At 40.1% G+C, this 17,794-nt stretch overlaps 1 protein-coding gene across 2 annotated transcripts in view; it reads right to left on the bottom strand.

Moving 5' to 3' along the window:
* Window positions 1–10,565: 10,565 nt before the first annotated feature.
* Window positions 10,566–17,794, bottom strand: part of CCDC93 (CCC complex scaffolding subunit CCDC93) — a 103,543-nt gene continuing 96,314 nt past the window's right edge. For both annotated transcript variants that reach the window (XM_073305251.2, XM_073305252.2), the window contains 2 exons: window positions 14,634–14,747; window positions 10,566–11,755 (listed from right to left, as the gene is read on the bottom strand). In XM_073305251.2, the coding sequence (XP_073161352.1) occupies window positions 11,702–11,755; window positions 14,634–14,747 (168 nt within the window). In that variant the 3' untranslated portion in view covers window positions 10,566–11,701. The remainder of the gene's footprint in view (window positions 11,756–14,633; window positions 14,748–17,794) is intronic.

Here is a 17,794-nt window from a genome sequence, read left to right as displayed (position 1 = left end):
CACGCAGGCATTGCAGAAACTGTGGGAGATATAACATCTCCCTGATCGGTTTGCAGAAGCGATGCTCCATGTCTGGATCTTCTCCCTCCAGCCATCTGTGCCATCCAGGATCTCCTTACATTGCAATAATCACCTTTGGCTTTAAAGCCTCTGTGTTCATGAGGTAGCATAGAGGAGCCTCAACACAGCCAAGGCTCAGGGCCAACATTTTGTTGTATCAAGTGTAAGAATGCAGCTGCCCAGGAAAACACCCCTGGTCAGCTAGAAATCAGCTGTAAGGTATCAAGTATGTAGGGTGATAAGAGTTAGAATGATGGAAATCATTCTGGAAAGTTATCTTCCACTTTTCATACAACTCCGTTAGGCCCCAGTTAAGAAAAGCACGTGCTTAACTTCCATGTTCAAGCACTTTGCTGAATCAGGGCCTTAATTTTCTTTTTGAGATAATGTTAAATATTCACAGAAGGCCTGTAAGTCCAAATTGTATGTGAGAGATCTCTGATTCTTAAAGAACCTTTTGGTGATTTGATGACAGTATGGAGCAATCTGTTCCTCTCTCTGCTCACCTCAGGCTCATTTGAGGATGAATCTGTTCCAAAGCTATTGCGCTAAACTGGGGCAAATCACATTTAAATACCTCCAGTCTGCTGGAGTTCATGCAACAGTACAGAACATTCCTCAGAAATGTGGACCTTTCAGACACATCACAGCCATTGAATAAGACACAATGCCATTGTTTGCAGAAGCAATAGACTGCAATTTGTACTTTTATTATTTAATATTCATATTGGAAGAACAGTGCTCAGAGACCCCAAAGCAGCATTAGGGCCCAAAAAATTCATTGGTGAACCACAAACAGTATCCATGGGAAGTATAAATTATTGAAATCCAGAGAAATATTAGAATTCAGCCTAAATCAATAGGAGAATTTCTGTTGATTTCAGTGGGATCTGGATCAGACTCCACATGCATACTGCATTAGCAGCAAAGCATCTGAAGTATGTTGTGCTGTAGGCAAAATTTAAACAGTGGGTGACATCTTTCTCCCACCAAAGAATCCTGGGGAAGGGGGAAATAATCAATTTTGGATGTGTTTCACCAGCCGTGTGCTTCCCAGAGAAAGAGATGATGCATGCAAAGTGTGAAGAGTACATTTATTCCTATATAGACACACATTTTAAACCTCGACAAGTGGAATGAAATTGATTGCTGCAGACTGTTCTAAAAGGTGCCCCAGCCTGTGTCTGTGCATCTGCCTTGGCAGATGTTCGAGCAGATAATCAAAAATGATGAGAACAAATAACTCTGCTTAAAACCAAGCAAGGCAACCTGGAAAGAGACACTGATCTGCTAGCCTTAATGTGACTTGTGACACCAACCAAAACGGCCAGGGAATTCAGTGTGAACACTTGGTTCTAACTTAGTACTCAAGCCTCTTTTATTTGTGCTGACAAATATTTCTGATGCTCTCAATGCTTTATCTCAGCTGCATTATTGCAGCAGGTTATACCACCCTCCTCCCCAGTCATGTAACACTGAACTGGCTTCTGCCTCTGGCATACACACAAGGGTCTGATTCTTATTTGCCCTGCGTCTTGTATAATGAAGTACACTTGTGCAAAGTGGGTGTAAAAGGCCACCTGTCATGCAGTGGCTGGCCTTTTAAGAGGAGTTGGGCATAGCCCCACCTGTGACTAATCAGCTGTCTCCCAGCTGATGCCCTGAGGCCAGGGATCAGGTGATAGCTTGAAGATTGCCTGAGGCAAGATCCACAAAGGTGATATAGGCATTGCAGTGTCTTATTTTTAGGCATGCTGCTATCCAGCAAAATCCATAGCCCTGAGTTAGGTGCCTAAGAAAGGGATTCACAGAAACCAACAAACTGAGCAGGGGGAAGTGCCAAGGACTGCTCCTTAAAGGTAGTAAGGACCCCAACTCTACTCAGGATTCATTGCTGTGACCCCTCTTCTGGATTTAGGCACCTAAACTAGGTCGGTCATTTCTCAAGGGGTGTCAGGGTCCATCCCACCTAATTATATCGAACAGCAGTTAGGCCAGTCTCCTGAAACGTGGGAGACCTGTTTGCAAATCCCTATTCTGACTGATCTGGAGCAGGGCCATGCACCCAGATCTCCCATAGCCCAGGTGAGTGCCCTCACTGTCAGGGTACTGGGTATTCTGTGGTGGGGGGTCTCTCCATCTCTGCTGTTGCAGTGTGTATAAATAACTTTTTCATTGGGCTAGAGAGAGAGAACATGAGCAACTCGCTGTAGCCCAGTTGTTAGAGCACACCCCTGGCATGCGGGAGCATGAGGTTCAAATCCCTGCTCGAAGCAATGTAAATGACCACACAAGGCAGTGGAGTATCCGTGCCAGAATTTCTGCATGCCTCATCCTATACACAGTTTCTACACTCCACATACAAAGCTTCCAGGAACCTTAACTGTAGTATGGGAAAGAAAATGCCGTGAACTGATAGACAGCGGACCTCTGGCTGTACCTCATAAGGAAAGGTTTCAGAGTAGCAGCCATGTTAGTCTGTATCTGCAAAAAGAACAGGAGTACGTGTGGCACCTTAGAGACTAACAAATTTATTAGAGCATAAGCTTTCGTGGGCTGTAGCAGAGGGAAATGGGCTGTAGCCCATGAAAGCTTATGCTCTGATAAATTTGTTAGTCTCTCAGGTGCCACAGCAGTGTTATTAAATGTCTGTAGAGGAGGTTCTGACAATGAAAAAAATGATGCAGAATATGTGATCAGCCATAACTTGTTTTACTTTTCTTTAAACAAAGCTCATTGCAGTGTACCTGAAAAGGTTTCATAGTGCTGAGGGGAAGACAAAATGACCTCTCCCTTCTCATCGAAGGCTTAACTTTCATAGAATTAAAACTGGAATGGGGTGCTCCTGCTTTTCAGAGAATATACAGAACTAGAGATCTGTTCTTTCTTTTGTACACCACTCTTTGGGAAGGTCAGAGGAATCATTACCAAGCTCACAGCTCCACACTGGGTGAGTTCAACTGGAGTGGTTATATGGGTATTGTGGTCATCTCACCCCCATGCAGCCCATGGGCAGCTAGGATACCACTGTGCTGCACTAGGGTGCAGAACAGAACTTCAGAGGGACTTATATATGCCCCTCTTGAACTTGACAGAAGTACACACTCCTAATTGGAAGACTGGTGTTTCATGAAGTTCTGGGATAGTGGCTCTGGCTTGCAACACCAAACTCAGAGTGTACTAGGCAGGTCCAGGGAGACCCCTCAGGATACTAACCAGAATCCAGGTATAAAGAAACCTCCAGCAGAATGCTTTTCCTTGTTCTCTGTAGTACTTTTTAAATCTCTTTACTGCCATAAGCACTTAGGAATGAACTTCGAGTATTGGAAGAGAAAAGAAGAGAAGTCTCTTGTGGCCTTTCTACTCTAGTTGATATTTAGATCTAAAATAGATGGGAAGAGAAGCAGAAGAATTATACACAAGGACCATGGATGGGATTTGAAGAGCATAAATCCACCAACAAGCTTCCCTTTCCTCCTGTGATGCCTTGGGTAGTTATGGTCTGCTGACCCATTAATTTAAATGCGAGGGGCTGTTAATAGGACATTTTCAGGCCACACTGCTGCTCCAAGTCTGCTGACTTTCAAGGTACACAGGAAAGTTTCTCTTGTTACAGATTTTTCCCCCCAAAGAATTTGGGTTTTTTTGGTAAGAAATTAAGATTCTCCCCCACTCCTGGCAGAAAGTGGAAAGGAGAGCTGAGGCTAGATCCTCAGCTGGTGTAAATCAATGTTGCATCACTGAAATGAGTAGAGTTATGCCCATGTACACCAGCTGAGGCCCACAGTTCTTCAGTTGGTGGTGTGCCAATACACAGAGCCAGCTAACTGATGTATTTTTTTAATTGTACATGCACTGATAGTTTTCTGATCAACACATTTTATAAATAAAAAAAATGAAACTCTCTCTTTGTGATCATTTGCACTCTGACAGCTCCTACTAAAGGGAATTACTAGATTCGCTAATTAAAAGTCAAATATTTACACAAGGCATGTTGTTTAAAGAAAGACCCTAGCAAGTGAGAGTTCACATGAGTATTTCCTTCCTTCCTTCCTTCCTTCATTTAAAGGAATGACCATCTTTATCTACTAACAAGTAACTTTTCCTCATGAGCTGTAGTTGGTATCTACAAGGAAGAAAGGATTGGAGACAGAGTTCTTAAGTGTTAGCGCAAAGGGCCAGGAACCAGTCACTAGCTTCTATGCCTTGCTCTGAAAGCAACTTTCTTTTTGACCGGAGGTAGTCACCTAACTTTTCTGTGCCTCAGTTTACCAGCTTATTTTGAACTGATATAATTATATCAGGAGTATTGGGAGGCTTGAAAGGGCTGAACTGTACTATACAAATCCACAGTTGTTTTTATGTAATGGTAGTGGCCTAGGGACCTCATCTGAGAGTGAGACCCCATTTTGCTGGGTGCTGTACATATACATAAGACAGTCCCTGCCCAGAAGATCTTGCAATCTACATAGATAAGATTGATAAAGGGTGGGAGAAATGACCTATTAATCCCATTTTACAGATGGCAATTGAGGGACAGAGGGACTAAGGGCCAGATTTTAAAAAGCACCCAAGGATGCAGATAGGTGCCTAATAGGATTTTCAAAAGCACCTATCTCCATCTTTAGATGCTAAAATAACTTGAAAAAAATCTAGCCCTAAGCAACTTACCCAGACTCACACAGGAAGTCTGTGGTGGTGCTGGGACTTGATGCTTCTGCTCTCACTTGCACCATATTCACAATGGTGTATAACTCAGTGTAGTTCTTTTTGCTTTGTACTGGTGCAAGTGAGATCAGAATCATGTACTATAGATAGAGGAATCGTCTTAGTACCATGCTGCCATTTTAAAAAAAAGCTCTTACTATTATAAAAAAAAGTCCAGTACCAGCTTTACATACCTGTGTTTAGAAGGACAACTGCACAGATCCAGACTTGGAGAACAGACGTTTAAGACTTTTTAATTCATTTATTAAATCAGCCATCCAATAGAATCTAAGCTGAGAGCAAAGGGGATGTGTCATATGGAGCTTATGTTAACATGTATGTTGTTATATGACGTAGCCCTGCTTCTCATCGTTGTCGGTTTTATAGATTTTTGAAGTGCTCATCATCAGTTAACTTCCTGCATAATACGGGCCACAGAGTTTCACCCAGTAATTCAGGCACTGAGCCCATAACATGGTGGAACTAGAGTATCATTTAGAGAGCCATCTAGTCTTGATTTAAAGATTCCAGCTGGTGGATAATTTACCCCATCTCTTGGTGATCTGTTCCAGCTATTAGTTACCCACATTTCCATCTTTATTTCAATTGAAAGAAAAGGGAGAATAAGATGAAGCATAAAATTGTTTTCCCTCTCTTCCACTGCAAGCGTTGCATAGGATTCACCTCTTAAAAATTGCTACTGTGTTGTTACCTTTAGCTCCAGGACAGATTAAAGAACGTTTAGAAGCACAGCTCCCACATGACCGGTATAAGCATGTATAGCTAAATAGCTTAAAACAGCTACTCTAAAGAAACATCTTTGGCAGTATGTTTAGACATTTGGAGATGGGAAAATAAATGACCACATGGCTAACATGGAGAAGGCTGGTTGTTTCTGCTTGTACTCAGTGAAATATTAGTTTCAATTTTATTTGTAGGCACTGAATTTACTCTTGTTATATTTACTCTACTAAGTATCGCTGGAGCAAAGTAGAATGTCATTGCCAGATTCTGTGGCAAAGACTTGAGAAGTCTGCGGTTAGATGAAGGCTTTTATACTCTGTGCTAATGTAACCCACACACACCTTCTGGGTGTGGTATTCTGTCCCATCTAGTGGCATCAAGTCCACTTAGAGTTAAGTGAGTCTGCTCTACAGCCTTAGCTAACAGCCAGTTGGCTTTTAGCTCATGCAGCAAAGGCTCATGCACTAAGCTCCAGAAGCCCTACGTTCGATCCCGCCCGCCAATAACCAGGGTCTGTCAGTGTTACACAAACAGAATACATTGTGTGCTGCAGAGACCCAAAGAATCCAGGGCAGGGGGATGGAAATGCTACTATCAGCTTCTGTATATGTTCTCTCAAACCCACAGCCAACTACTGTAGAAGTAAGGTTTATTTTCTGTTTGTGCCATCCCATCCATGCTGCCTCTGGCCTCCACAAACAGGACCGCCCACAAGAAAGCTAACAGTAAGTTACACATGTTTCAGAGTAGCAGCTATGTTAGTCTGTATTCACAAAAAGAAAAGGAGGACTTTTGGCACCTTAGAGACTAACCAATATATTTGAGCCGATGAAGTGAGCTGTAGCTCACGAAAGCTTATGCTCAGATAAATTGGTTAGTCTCTAAGGTGCCACAAGTACTCTTTCTTTTTTAGTAAGTTACACAGCAATTCATGATCAAGCCTGGGGATGAAACCCAGAATTTCTTGGCTTCTTGCCTGATCTTTCAATCACACCTCACTCTCTCAGGATCGTAAATTTCGTATTGTATTATATTAGTACCACCAAACATTTTCTGTATCAAGATTGATCTAGAGACATAAAAGTCAAAACAACAACCGAGAGCCTGATCCTGCAAATACTTGGAAGAAACTTTACTCATGTGAACAGCCCTTTGATGAAGTGGGTTTGAACACATGTCCTAGAGATGAAAGGCTATCCCAATACCAGTCCCCGGAGTCATTCATTACCACCCCACAGGAAAAAGATTCTCCACTGCTTTGTACCTTGTGTCAGTACTTACACCTGTGCAAGTCAGAATTCTCCATTTACCCATTGTGTACAGGTGTAAGTGACTGCACATGGTGTGAGGCTGTAGAGAAACAGGCCCCATCTCTCTGGCAACTCTTTACAGGTTTGTAACCAAGAGTTTCTTTCATAGGAACATCTTGTTTCTTGCATGACTATGTATAACAGCACATCCTTACTGACTATATCTTTTGGACCAGGAGGACAAAGGCACAGTCATATTGCTACTTTGTCACCCAAGTAATCTCACATATTCCTGGATAGCAAGAAGTAGAGAAGAGCTTTTACACATTCAAAACCACCCATTCCCCCTTCTCCCCCCAACACATGTGGCTTAATCCATGGCTACGCGCATGATTAAAGTGACTAACATTTGCAGAAGTCAGCTAAATGGGAGGAGGCAAAATAATGTAATTACATTTTAACCCTTCCCCCATCATTTCCTCTTTTCAGATTAAATGAACATGTTTTAGCAGCGCACAGTTTGTGAGGTGCAAAAATAAATCTCCAGACTTTATCATGCTCTGAGTTGCTTTTCTCCAGACTGAATATTTCAAATATTTCCATTCACAAAAAGTAAATAAAATCAACTCATGTGACAGCATTTACTGTCATGGTCTAAAAGATACGTGTCTTACTTTAAGGTCAATCTGAGTGTGTCTCAGTTTCTGACACATCAGGCAAACTGTTATCCTACAGCAATGCATATATTAGTGGGCCACACTAATTAGGTTTACTGAATTGTGAATTAAACCCCTAGAGGAATTTACTAGTATACAATAGATTTGCTGGAAATCTTTTAAATCTTATTTCACAATCCAGAGGAAGGCTTTTATTTTTTAAACTGTTGAATTAATCTTCAGCATGAATCATGGGGCAAAATGTTAAGAAATTGGCTCCAAAATCCCCAGCAGCTAGTTTCAGTTAAGATTTCTCTCTCTCTCTCTCTCTCTCTCACCCCCCTCCGCAGACTTGTACTTCTGAGAGTGGAATTTTTAATTGACTTTCAGTGGACAAAATGCAATTTTTTTCCTGATGACAAAATGTGGATCCAAAGTTTAGATTGTAAAATATTTCCTAAATAGAAATGGATTCTCTCATTCAGTGTGTTCCTCACAATTCTCATTTGTATTTCTATATAAATTTACCTTACCATCTTCCTTAATCATTTTGGATGTACAAAAATCAAACACAGGGGAATTAGCATACTGGTCCAAGGTCCATTTAGTCCAGTATCCTGCCTCTGACAGTGGTCAGAGGAAGGTCTAGGTGCTCAGCAGAAGTGGGATAATCTACCCCCACTCAGGGGCAGATTTTACTCATCCTGGTTAACCACTTGGAAGAGCTAATTCAGACTTGCATTTTGCAGAACTGCTTCTTGTAGCTTGCAACAGTCTTATCTAATCTGATTTTGAGTTTTGAAGTAATGGTTTCATTTCCCTTGGGACTCTGCTTGACTGTTCAATTGATCTTTCTGTTCAGATCTTTTCTTTAATGTCTAATCAAACTTTGCCTTCCTTAGCTTCAAACCATTGCTCCTTTTCCTACGGTTTCCAGAGACACAAAATAAATGAATGAAATATTTTTAAACTTCTGATGTATTTATAGACTGATCACATCTCCCCAGATCTTCTCTTTGCCATGACACTCCAAAGAGGATCTCCCTTACATGAATAAAGGACACACACTATGGTATATGAATAATAAAACAGTAACTTCTGAGATTAGACTGGGACAAAAATGTCTTTAATCCACCTAGGCAAACAGGGGAATGTACATCTGATACCTTACCACTGCAATTCCACCACTGGACAGTAGGTGGAGTATGTAAACCTGCACCTGGCCTCCCCACTACACTGGTGAAATTTAGTCACAGGTGTATGCACTTACTGAACTGGTTAGTCCCACCTGATGTAATAATTATGGGCCTGATCCTGCAGCCACTGAAGTCAGAGTTTTTCAATTTCTGTTACATCAGTGGCAGCAAAGGGCATTGAGCCCTTTGCAGGATATCGCTCTATGGCCAAGCTCACCCTGGCATGCACTGAAGCAGTTCATTCTTCTCATTGCACGTTTGCATTTTCTACTCAATGTGAGCCTCTGCAATTACAGATTGCTGTCATGGGAATTTAGGCCGGGGGTAACAACATTTCAAGTACTCCCCAAATCATTGCGCACACACAAAACTGACGAGTTCTCTATGCCAGCACTTCATTAGCTTAAGCAGGTCCCAATACTCAGCCTACTGCCAGTGCTTTCTTGATTTACTTTTCCTTCTTCCATCAATGAAATAGTAATACATCATTGTGTAAAGTGATTTTAACATTTTAATTTCTAGCACAGGCAAGGTCTAAATTGAAATTCATTGTTTCAAAGGAAACTGTCACCCATTTATTTATGACCCTTCCTTGTTTGTAGAACCCACTTAGAAGACTATTTCTTTACTGACTTTGCCCTTCAGTTTGGCAAATGAGCTCATAATACCAAAGCATCTTCAGTCACAATCGTGCAAATCTTTACGCACCTGAGTAGTTCCACGGTGTAAGAGTTGGCAGGATCAAGGCCTTAGGTTACATCCTCATTATGGCAGCACAACATTTAGAAGTTTGTGTTCCTTCAGAACCAGCAGAGTGAGTACACAGTGGCCTTGACCCTTATTAGTTTGTCCTATGCTGAGTGCAAGAAGAAACCAACGCTGGCAACCAAAAATGCTTTCAAGTGCTCTTTGTGTTCTGGTCCCTTTATGGGTCCTCATGTCCCCCAGCATCAGAGAAGCCTCAGGATTTCTCTAACAAATGCTCTGCTTTGCCCATTGGCTATGGGAGGCAAAGAATAGTTGGAACCACACCTTCCTATTCTTCCCCACCCTCCAACATCAGGGGCTGAGAGCAGGGCTAGTGTATGGAGGCTCTGGCATCTCTACTTTAGAGAAAGCTGCTCAACATAGGGGTTATTCCCAAGGGTCTGTCTCGGGTCTGTCTCTGCTCTCTTGAAGGGCTCTATTTTTGCAAATGGACTGTTTGGTTCAACAAAAACACTTTACTCACACGGTGCTGAGCTTTCTGATTTATCAGATTTTTAATGGGTCAGTATAGAGCTTAATGTTCATCTGTTAAGATTCTTATGCCATTAAGAATAATGTAGAAGAAATTTACTGTGTATACATTTTCAAGATGGACCCCGATGGACCCATTCAGGAGCCTGCTGATGGACCAATATGTGGTACTGAACATAGTATCCTACGGTTTTGAAAAAGTTTAAAACAATTTACCAGACAGAATTTCCATGACCTTGCTACACATAAGCTTCCACTTCTCACCCACGTTTACAAAGATTTCTCACTTTAAATGCAGTTCAGTTTCCATAAGTTTTAAGGTCAAATCCTGCTACTGACTTCAATGGGAGTTGGATCAGGCCTTCTATGGTAATTGTTTTACAAGTATTCCTTTCAGTGACACAGATACACAATTCTGCATTCCCACTGATGATTATGAAAGGCAATCTATCCTGATATGGGCCTCTTTTACATATACTGTGGAGTTTTATTGTTTTTATAAATTTCACAGAGGGAAAAAACTCAATACACAAAGGTGGCAACTCAGGTGATTAATGTGCAGAAGTGGCACACTGCAATAATAGATACCCATCAGTGTGTGAGATATTAAGAATAAACATTTATACAAGTCAGTGAATGCTGTTATGCATTCTTTGTCAAAAATCTATTAAGGCTTCTAAAGAAGAGACATTTAAATACAACAGCTGCAGATCAATGTTCCAAACATTTTTATTTCACATTCACCTGCCATAGACAGTAATTTAATAGCACTGTTGTCCATGTTACTGAACACAATGAAGAACTTGGGTTTTGGTTTTTGTTTTTTTTTTTAGCAAAAGAGGATGTGTTATACATTAGCAAGTCTAGTCCAAACAACTTGCTGTTTTGTACAAGTTGTCTGAACTATAAAATACTGTATACAGATGTTCTATAAAAATTCACAAGGGGGTTCAACAAGTTTTTTTAAATTTTCAGGGTCAAATCCTTCTGATGTAAATTGGCAGAGCTTCCTTATCTGTAAAGGAGCTACACCAGTTTTCAGCAGCAGAATATCGGGGCTTAATCTTTCCAAATTGCAGTTGACAGAGAATTTGTGTTGACAGACGTATTTTTCAATCCAACCAGTGATACTTTAAGATCTTAGTGATTAAAATCTAATTTGTCTGGAACTAGTTAATAGCAATCCCCCTCTACATAATGCTGAAGTTTCAAAGAAAGTGGTATACAACAGCTACACTTGCTGTAATAAAAATATAGAAGTCTATAATTTTACATTAGAGAATTATGCAAGTTAAGATTCCATTTGGTTAAGTCTTAACCACCAGCTTCACATTTCTTATTGTCTGAAATCTTATCTATGGCTAAAATGTAAAACTGAAGTAAAATCTGGCTTCTTAGCAGTTGAAAAAAAGTGAAAACCAATTTTCTGTTTCACCTTTGGCTGAATTTATCAAATCACTGCTTTTTTTTTTTCACTATACTCTCTCTTCATGGTGTCTGGATTTATTTTTTTCAAGTATGTTACAAACTTACAATACATATATATTTTTTCCTGAAGTTAGAACTAGTGCAGTATTAAATCCAAAGTACAAAATAATCCTATCTTCCTCATTGTGGAAAACAAATAAATAAAATTACACAACATTCCTAATTTACTGTACTGCATAATGGAGGTGATCAGGAATAAACAGCCACTGGAACAAGTAATGTAGAACAGAATACATATTGAAAAATAAAGACTTATATAGCAATATACATGTATCTAGGCATTGCAGGTATCACTGTTATCACAGAAAGTATTCAATTTATGGACCGATCAATTATAAAATTCACTGGCTAGAGGAATTCTTCAGGAAGAACTGGCTTTCAGCTTGGATAGCAGCATTTCATTCTTACGGCACTCCTGTTGATAAAAGTAAATAGATTTTTAAATGTTAACTATAATAGTTATGGTACCCATATTCACATCAAGACTAAGCTACCTACATTGTGAGAGCTGACAAGGAGAAATGCAAAAGGAATCTCCATTTGTCTCTTTAGGGCAACTTTATGGCTCTTTTGTGCTCCTTTGGTGACACAAAAAGGTGATAACATGGGTCAGAGTGGAGCCCAAAGTATGGTTATGAAGTGACTAAGTGACTAAGTGACAGTGATATCATCTAACTAGTGATTTAAGCCTTCTGACTTTAATGACAAAAATGATTTTACTAGTTTTTGTGCCTTCCTGCTCTGCAATCCAAGGCAACCCAGAGTGAGTTTGAGTTTTTTTGATCCATGAAATCAATAGAATTGTTAACTTGGTTCCAATGGCAGGATCATTATTACAGGCGATGATGCACAAGGCAGAAGGAATCTAGCTTTATGGTCAGTCCCAAATTGAGTTTATGGTGCTGGTAGTTATGAAATCCATCGTTTTCCTTATAAACCAAACTAATTTGAAATGAAGGTCATTGATACCTGATCTGGAATCCTGCAATGCCTTTTTGCACAGAGTCTATTCTCAGAGAACTACTACAGCAAGGTCAAGAATTATGAACATGTTTTCTGTTCCCAGTAACATTACCATTATCCTCCAAGAGACAAAACAGGACATGCCAGGGTGTGGAAATTCCTTCAGAAGATAACTGATAAGGAGGGATTTTTTCCACTCTCCACAGAAACTTAATTGCTAGAGAGGATGGAAACTCCTACCATAGTCATAAAAATTGCTACGCAGCTTGTCAGTCTCCCAGAGATATGTGATGCAAGGCAAGGAAAATAACCCAGCACACCAGGACAGATTAGAGGAAGCAGCCTTTTCTAACATGCAAACCCCAAAGCTCTTTTGCACAGCAGTGCTATTTTGGCATTTGCTCTTAAAGAGACAATAATTAACAGAAGCTCTGGGAAGGCTAAATCAATGAAATATTGATAGTACGTCTGCAATGTTTAGATGACAAGACGGTGCATTTCCTCTTTTTACTAGAGAAAAAATACACACAGTGCAGACAGTGTCACACAATTTAAGAACTTCTACATAAATTGCAGTATCAGAATCTCTACAAAAACCTACTACACTCTTCCCCTCTTTTCTTCAAAAGACAGATTTTCATGCCACAAAAGGCTATATGTTAACAATATTCCTATTTATTACTGTAACAACTGCCACCAGGAAACACGGACAAGACTAGTGCCCTTCATACAGAGACAGCTCCTTGCACACATCTTTATCACCTCCATACTGCACTAATTAGAGTCCCTTTTATGGGTTTCCAAAAAAGATTCCATTAGACAACTGCAGTCTATTCAAAAGCTTTGATATCAGTCCATAATTAAAATTTCTTGTACTGTTACCTGAATGATTAAAGAATCGCTGAGTATTTGAAATACACTCCATCCTATCCTCTGTATTATATATAATCCTTATCAACTATGAAAGAAATACCCAAGTCCAAGAACATTTAGGAAGTCAGGATGCCCTATCTTTGTCAATATGAAACACAGAACATAATCTGGTACAGATCATCATGGCATGTCCCACTGCCAAAATGTTATGTAAACTGAGAACTCATAAATTATGACATGCAAGAGAATGCAAATTTAAATTTTGAATTGCCTCATCTTCCGTTTTCATAAATTACAATTTCCATGTTAATTCCATTATAGAGAAATCACATTCACTGGTCTACAGTAGCTTCCATACAAGGATCTCAAAGCACAACAGCTCAGTGGACTAGCTAAATAGTATACCCATTTTACAGAAGGGTTACGTGCTGGAGCAAACCTATACCTTAGTCCACTGTCAGTGCTACATGGAAGACTCACTAATCCACTTCCTAAAACGTGCCATGCCTCCCAGCATCCATTCCTGTGTATCTGACAAGTCTTTCAAGCATATCATCCAGGATCAGTACCCAAAGAATTTACAATCAATACATAGGATGAGACAACAATCTACACATAGAATGATACAATAATAGATGGATAAAAGAAATCTCTTTTTCTATGGATTAAGACACGATAATGGTGAAGCAATCCTCATTACCTAAAGGAACAGATGTTGTTACTGTTCGTTAAAAACAAATCCTTAACTGAGCCACTATGACATGCACGTCTAAAAAAAAAAGTAGACCGTTAAAACTTAACTCTTCATGATGGGATTTTCAAAAAGTGTTGTCCTAATTCTACATCTATTGAAGGCAATGGTAAAAACACCCCTGACTTCAGTGGGAGCAGAGCAGGTCAACAATTGCTTCTGAAAATCTCACTACCTCCAAGCAGCGAGGAAGACTGCCTTCAACTTACAAGCAAATCAGGCCTGTTCTAATAATTAATTAAAATATTTGTAATTGGAAACCAATTTGCATACCTGTACCAGGGTTTTCTCAATGAGATTTTAATGAGCTGAATGATGAACTTTTCAAAAATTACAGTTTATAGGCCAAAGAAAGATCTTTTGCTCCACCCCTACTACAAGAGTTCCAGTAATAAAGACCAGTTCTCTCCAATAATAGGAAGTGAATTGGAAAGATGACTGGGGGTTTCCTGAAAGATTAACCCTCTCCTTTGGTTTGACTCAGAGGTAGATAACCCAAAGGACGCTTGTGAAAGTTATCTGACGTGAAAGTGTTTCTTGGCAAGCCAACACATCTAGACATTTGCCTGTTAACGATTGGAAGATTTGTGATCCATCTCAAAGTGACCACTTTTGAGCAGGATGGCTTTTAAGATTATTCTTAAACACACCAGTTGTTTTACTGGCTCAAATTCTCTCTACCCAATACAAACAAAAATGCTCTTACCTCTTTAAATTCTTTCACCGTTTTAAAGTAAAGCCTCTGTTTCTCTAGCAGTTCCAGGTATTCATCATTTAACTGGTCTCTTCGCATTTTGTTTTCTTGTTTCTTCTTTTCTATCTGTTTTTAATGTGCACAAAGAATGAAAGACCATGTACTATATAAGTACCAGAAACACCAAATACATTTCCAAGTAGACATTAGAGAAAGATACTTCACAAAAGACACATAATGGACTTGGCTGATTCCTTCAATGCAATAAATATTTAGACCTACATCTTGCAAAGACTTATTTTGAGTCAATGGAATTACAGTGCACATGTTGAGCATGCATAAGTCTTCGTGAGATCAGGACCTTATTTACAGAATAGCATTCAAATATGGCAGACAATTTATTGAAATTAAAATTACAGGTGAGAAGAGCACCCAAAATATTTGTACAACAAAAAGTTATTGATGCAGTAGTGAAGGTTTGATTTGGCATCTAAGATGGTTGCCTCCATCATCTATTAACTTTGGAAAATCATACACTAATCTGGCAAATTTAATAGAAAAATTCAACTACTCTCAATCTAAGGGTCAGGAACAAAAAGTTTTAGATAAGTACTCTGACATTTTTAATGCAAGTATTCTATTACTTGATGCTTTCTGTCTCCAGCCAATGACTCCAGATGGTGTGTTGTAAGTAAAAAATGAACCCACATTTAAAAATATAACATTCTTCATGTTCCAAATATAGCCTGTATATAGTATTTCCATCTTGTCTGTTCCTGTGGGAGACACTGGGGCTGATTCTCCACTGCCTTATGTGGTCATATACTCCTGTTCAAAGGGGGTGGGCAATGCTGTCATTCTGATTTGATAGCAGTTTGCACAGAGGAAAGGGATCACACAAGGTTCCAGGCAGTGGAGAACTGGGCCTATAAATGGAGAATATCCATTTGGAGAAATTCATCAGAGGTATTTTCTACTGCTATAAAGCATTAACGTGAGCTGTTTGGGAAGCACCTGCAATTTGTTATTCCAAAACAAAGAACCAGGATGCTCCCTGAAGAGAGACCCTATCAAAACACACTGTAAAGCAAACACACTGGTAGTTCATATTGAAAAGCTGCATTCTGAGTTCCCAGCACCTAAGGCAGAGTGAAGAAGATCAGTGCTTGTGGCTTCGCACTTGGTGTACATAAACAAAAGCAGATAGGCTCTGCTGGGAGTACTACTGGAGGGAGACAAAAAGCTCCTCCTGCCTTTAGCACAATGGAGCAGTCTGCTGCTTGTCTTCTGAAGTACATCTCTTAGCAAAGAGAAGGGCAAAGAATATTCAGTCAAGTGAAAAACCCTGCTGCACTGACTATGTCTATCCCTCTCCTGCTCAAATCCCTCATAACCGGTTTCCTTCCTCAATCTCGCCAGCAAGGACTTGCACTCCCCTCATCAAACCTTGAACATTTAATGTAAAATAATTTTAAAAATATTTCATTTATTAATGAAAACAAGGAGAAACTAATATGATATGAACAAACTTAAACTTCCATCATCCCTCCTTTGCCCAATACCTCTCCTTGTGGCTGGTCATGTCAAATCTAAACTTGACTCTTCAGGGCAGGGACTGTACCTGTAGGGTCTCATGACGATAACGCTAAGGCATTACATACAAATGCTCATTAACAAATATGTACTAATACACGGTCAGTATAACAAGCACATTTTTGGTGATCAACAAAGAAATAACCGGTGAGATTTTTATTTACATTAAGGCCCCTTTAAAACTGCTCTGGCAGTGTAGAGACTCCTTAAAATAAGAATAAGATTATATTTATACCCATTTTAAGGCACCTGTATCTGACACTAGAGTGACTTTAGCATCAGCAAGAATCAGGCCCAACACATTTAAAGTTAAGAACTTTTCATTTCAAAGCTGGAGAAAATCTAAATTCAGACTCTTGGGAAAGGCTGACTATGGATCAAGTGGTGAAAAAGTTCAGGGAGCAGGAAAATCTGCTGAAAGTGGTTTGAGAGAGAGAGAGCGCGCACACACCCTTCCCTGCGAAGAGAGAGAGGGTGAACACCCTTCCATGTGCAGCTAATTTACCTGTCCAAAGAAGTGAGGCAAGAAGCTTCTGCTAAGTGAGGGATCAATATAAAAGCCAAGAGGTGAAGAATGAGTATTTTATACAGGTGTTTTGCCATCTCAGAACCTATTTAGTCTGAAAGAATTCTTGTTCAAAGAGATGTTTGTTATCGACCTACTCATGGAGTCATGAGCCTAAGACCCACTGCTGCTCTTGAGAGCACACACTAACATCCTAAAGCAAAACACCGTTCTAAAGATATAATCCCCTTTGCAGAGGATGGATGAGAAGCACCTGTTGCTGCTAATTCTTTCACGTTTTTTAAAATAGGCAGAATAAGAAGTACCTGGTGAAAATGGTTTCTAGATTGCTAGCCCTACATGAATCCTTCTGATGAATGGGAGAAAGTGTGCACAGGCATTTCTGATGGCTCTTAATTCCAGAAGGTTGATATGCCATACAGCTTCCATGGGGGATCATTTACCCTGAACTCTATGACTGTTTAGATGGGCTTCTCAGCTTATCAGAGAGGCATCTGTTATCATCAGTGCTGGGGGGTGGTGGAGGGGGTGGATTCCTGCACAGACACTGGATGGATCTTTCCACCATTCCAGGGAATGTTTGACCTGGAGGGTATCCACAATGGCGTGCTTAGCCTGTCCTTGTTTGGCATGTAAACAGATCTGAGCCATATCTGTAGACACCTCCTGTGTCATCAGGCGTGAGATGTCACAAATGTGCATGCTGCCATGTGCCCGAGAAGCTAAAGGCAATTTCTGGCTGATGTTTGTGGGCTGTCCTGAACTGTCTCTATGATACTGGTCAGGATGTTGAATCTGTACATCAGGAGGAACGCTCTTACTTGCACTGCATCGCGTTCAACTCGAAACATTGTACGGGAGTTAAGGTCGATTTCTGGATATTGAGTTGTAGACCCAGTTGCACAAATATGCGAATAGTCCTTTGGGTGGCGTGTCAGGCGTCTTTGAAGGAACGAACCTTGAGAAGGTGTTCTACAGATATGGGTAAATAACGATACTTAATGTTCATAGATGTGCTGCTACTCCGGAGAGAACTTTAGAAAATACTGTGGGT

Source organism: Lepidochelys kempii, chromosome 11, assembly GCF_965140285.1.
Source record: "Lepidochelys kempii isolate rLepKem1 chromosome 11, rLepKem1.hap1, whole genome shotgun sequence".
NCBI classification, from domain to species: Eukaryota; Metazoa; Chordata; order Testudines; family Cheloniidae; genus Lepidochelys; species Lepidochelys kempii.
Note: the sequence above shows the minus strand (reverse complement) of the source record. Positions and strands in the feature narration are given on the sequence as shown.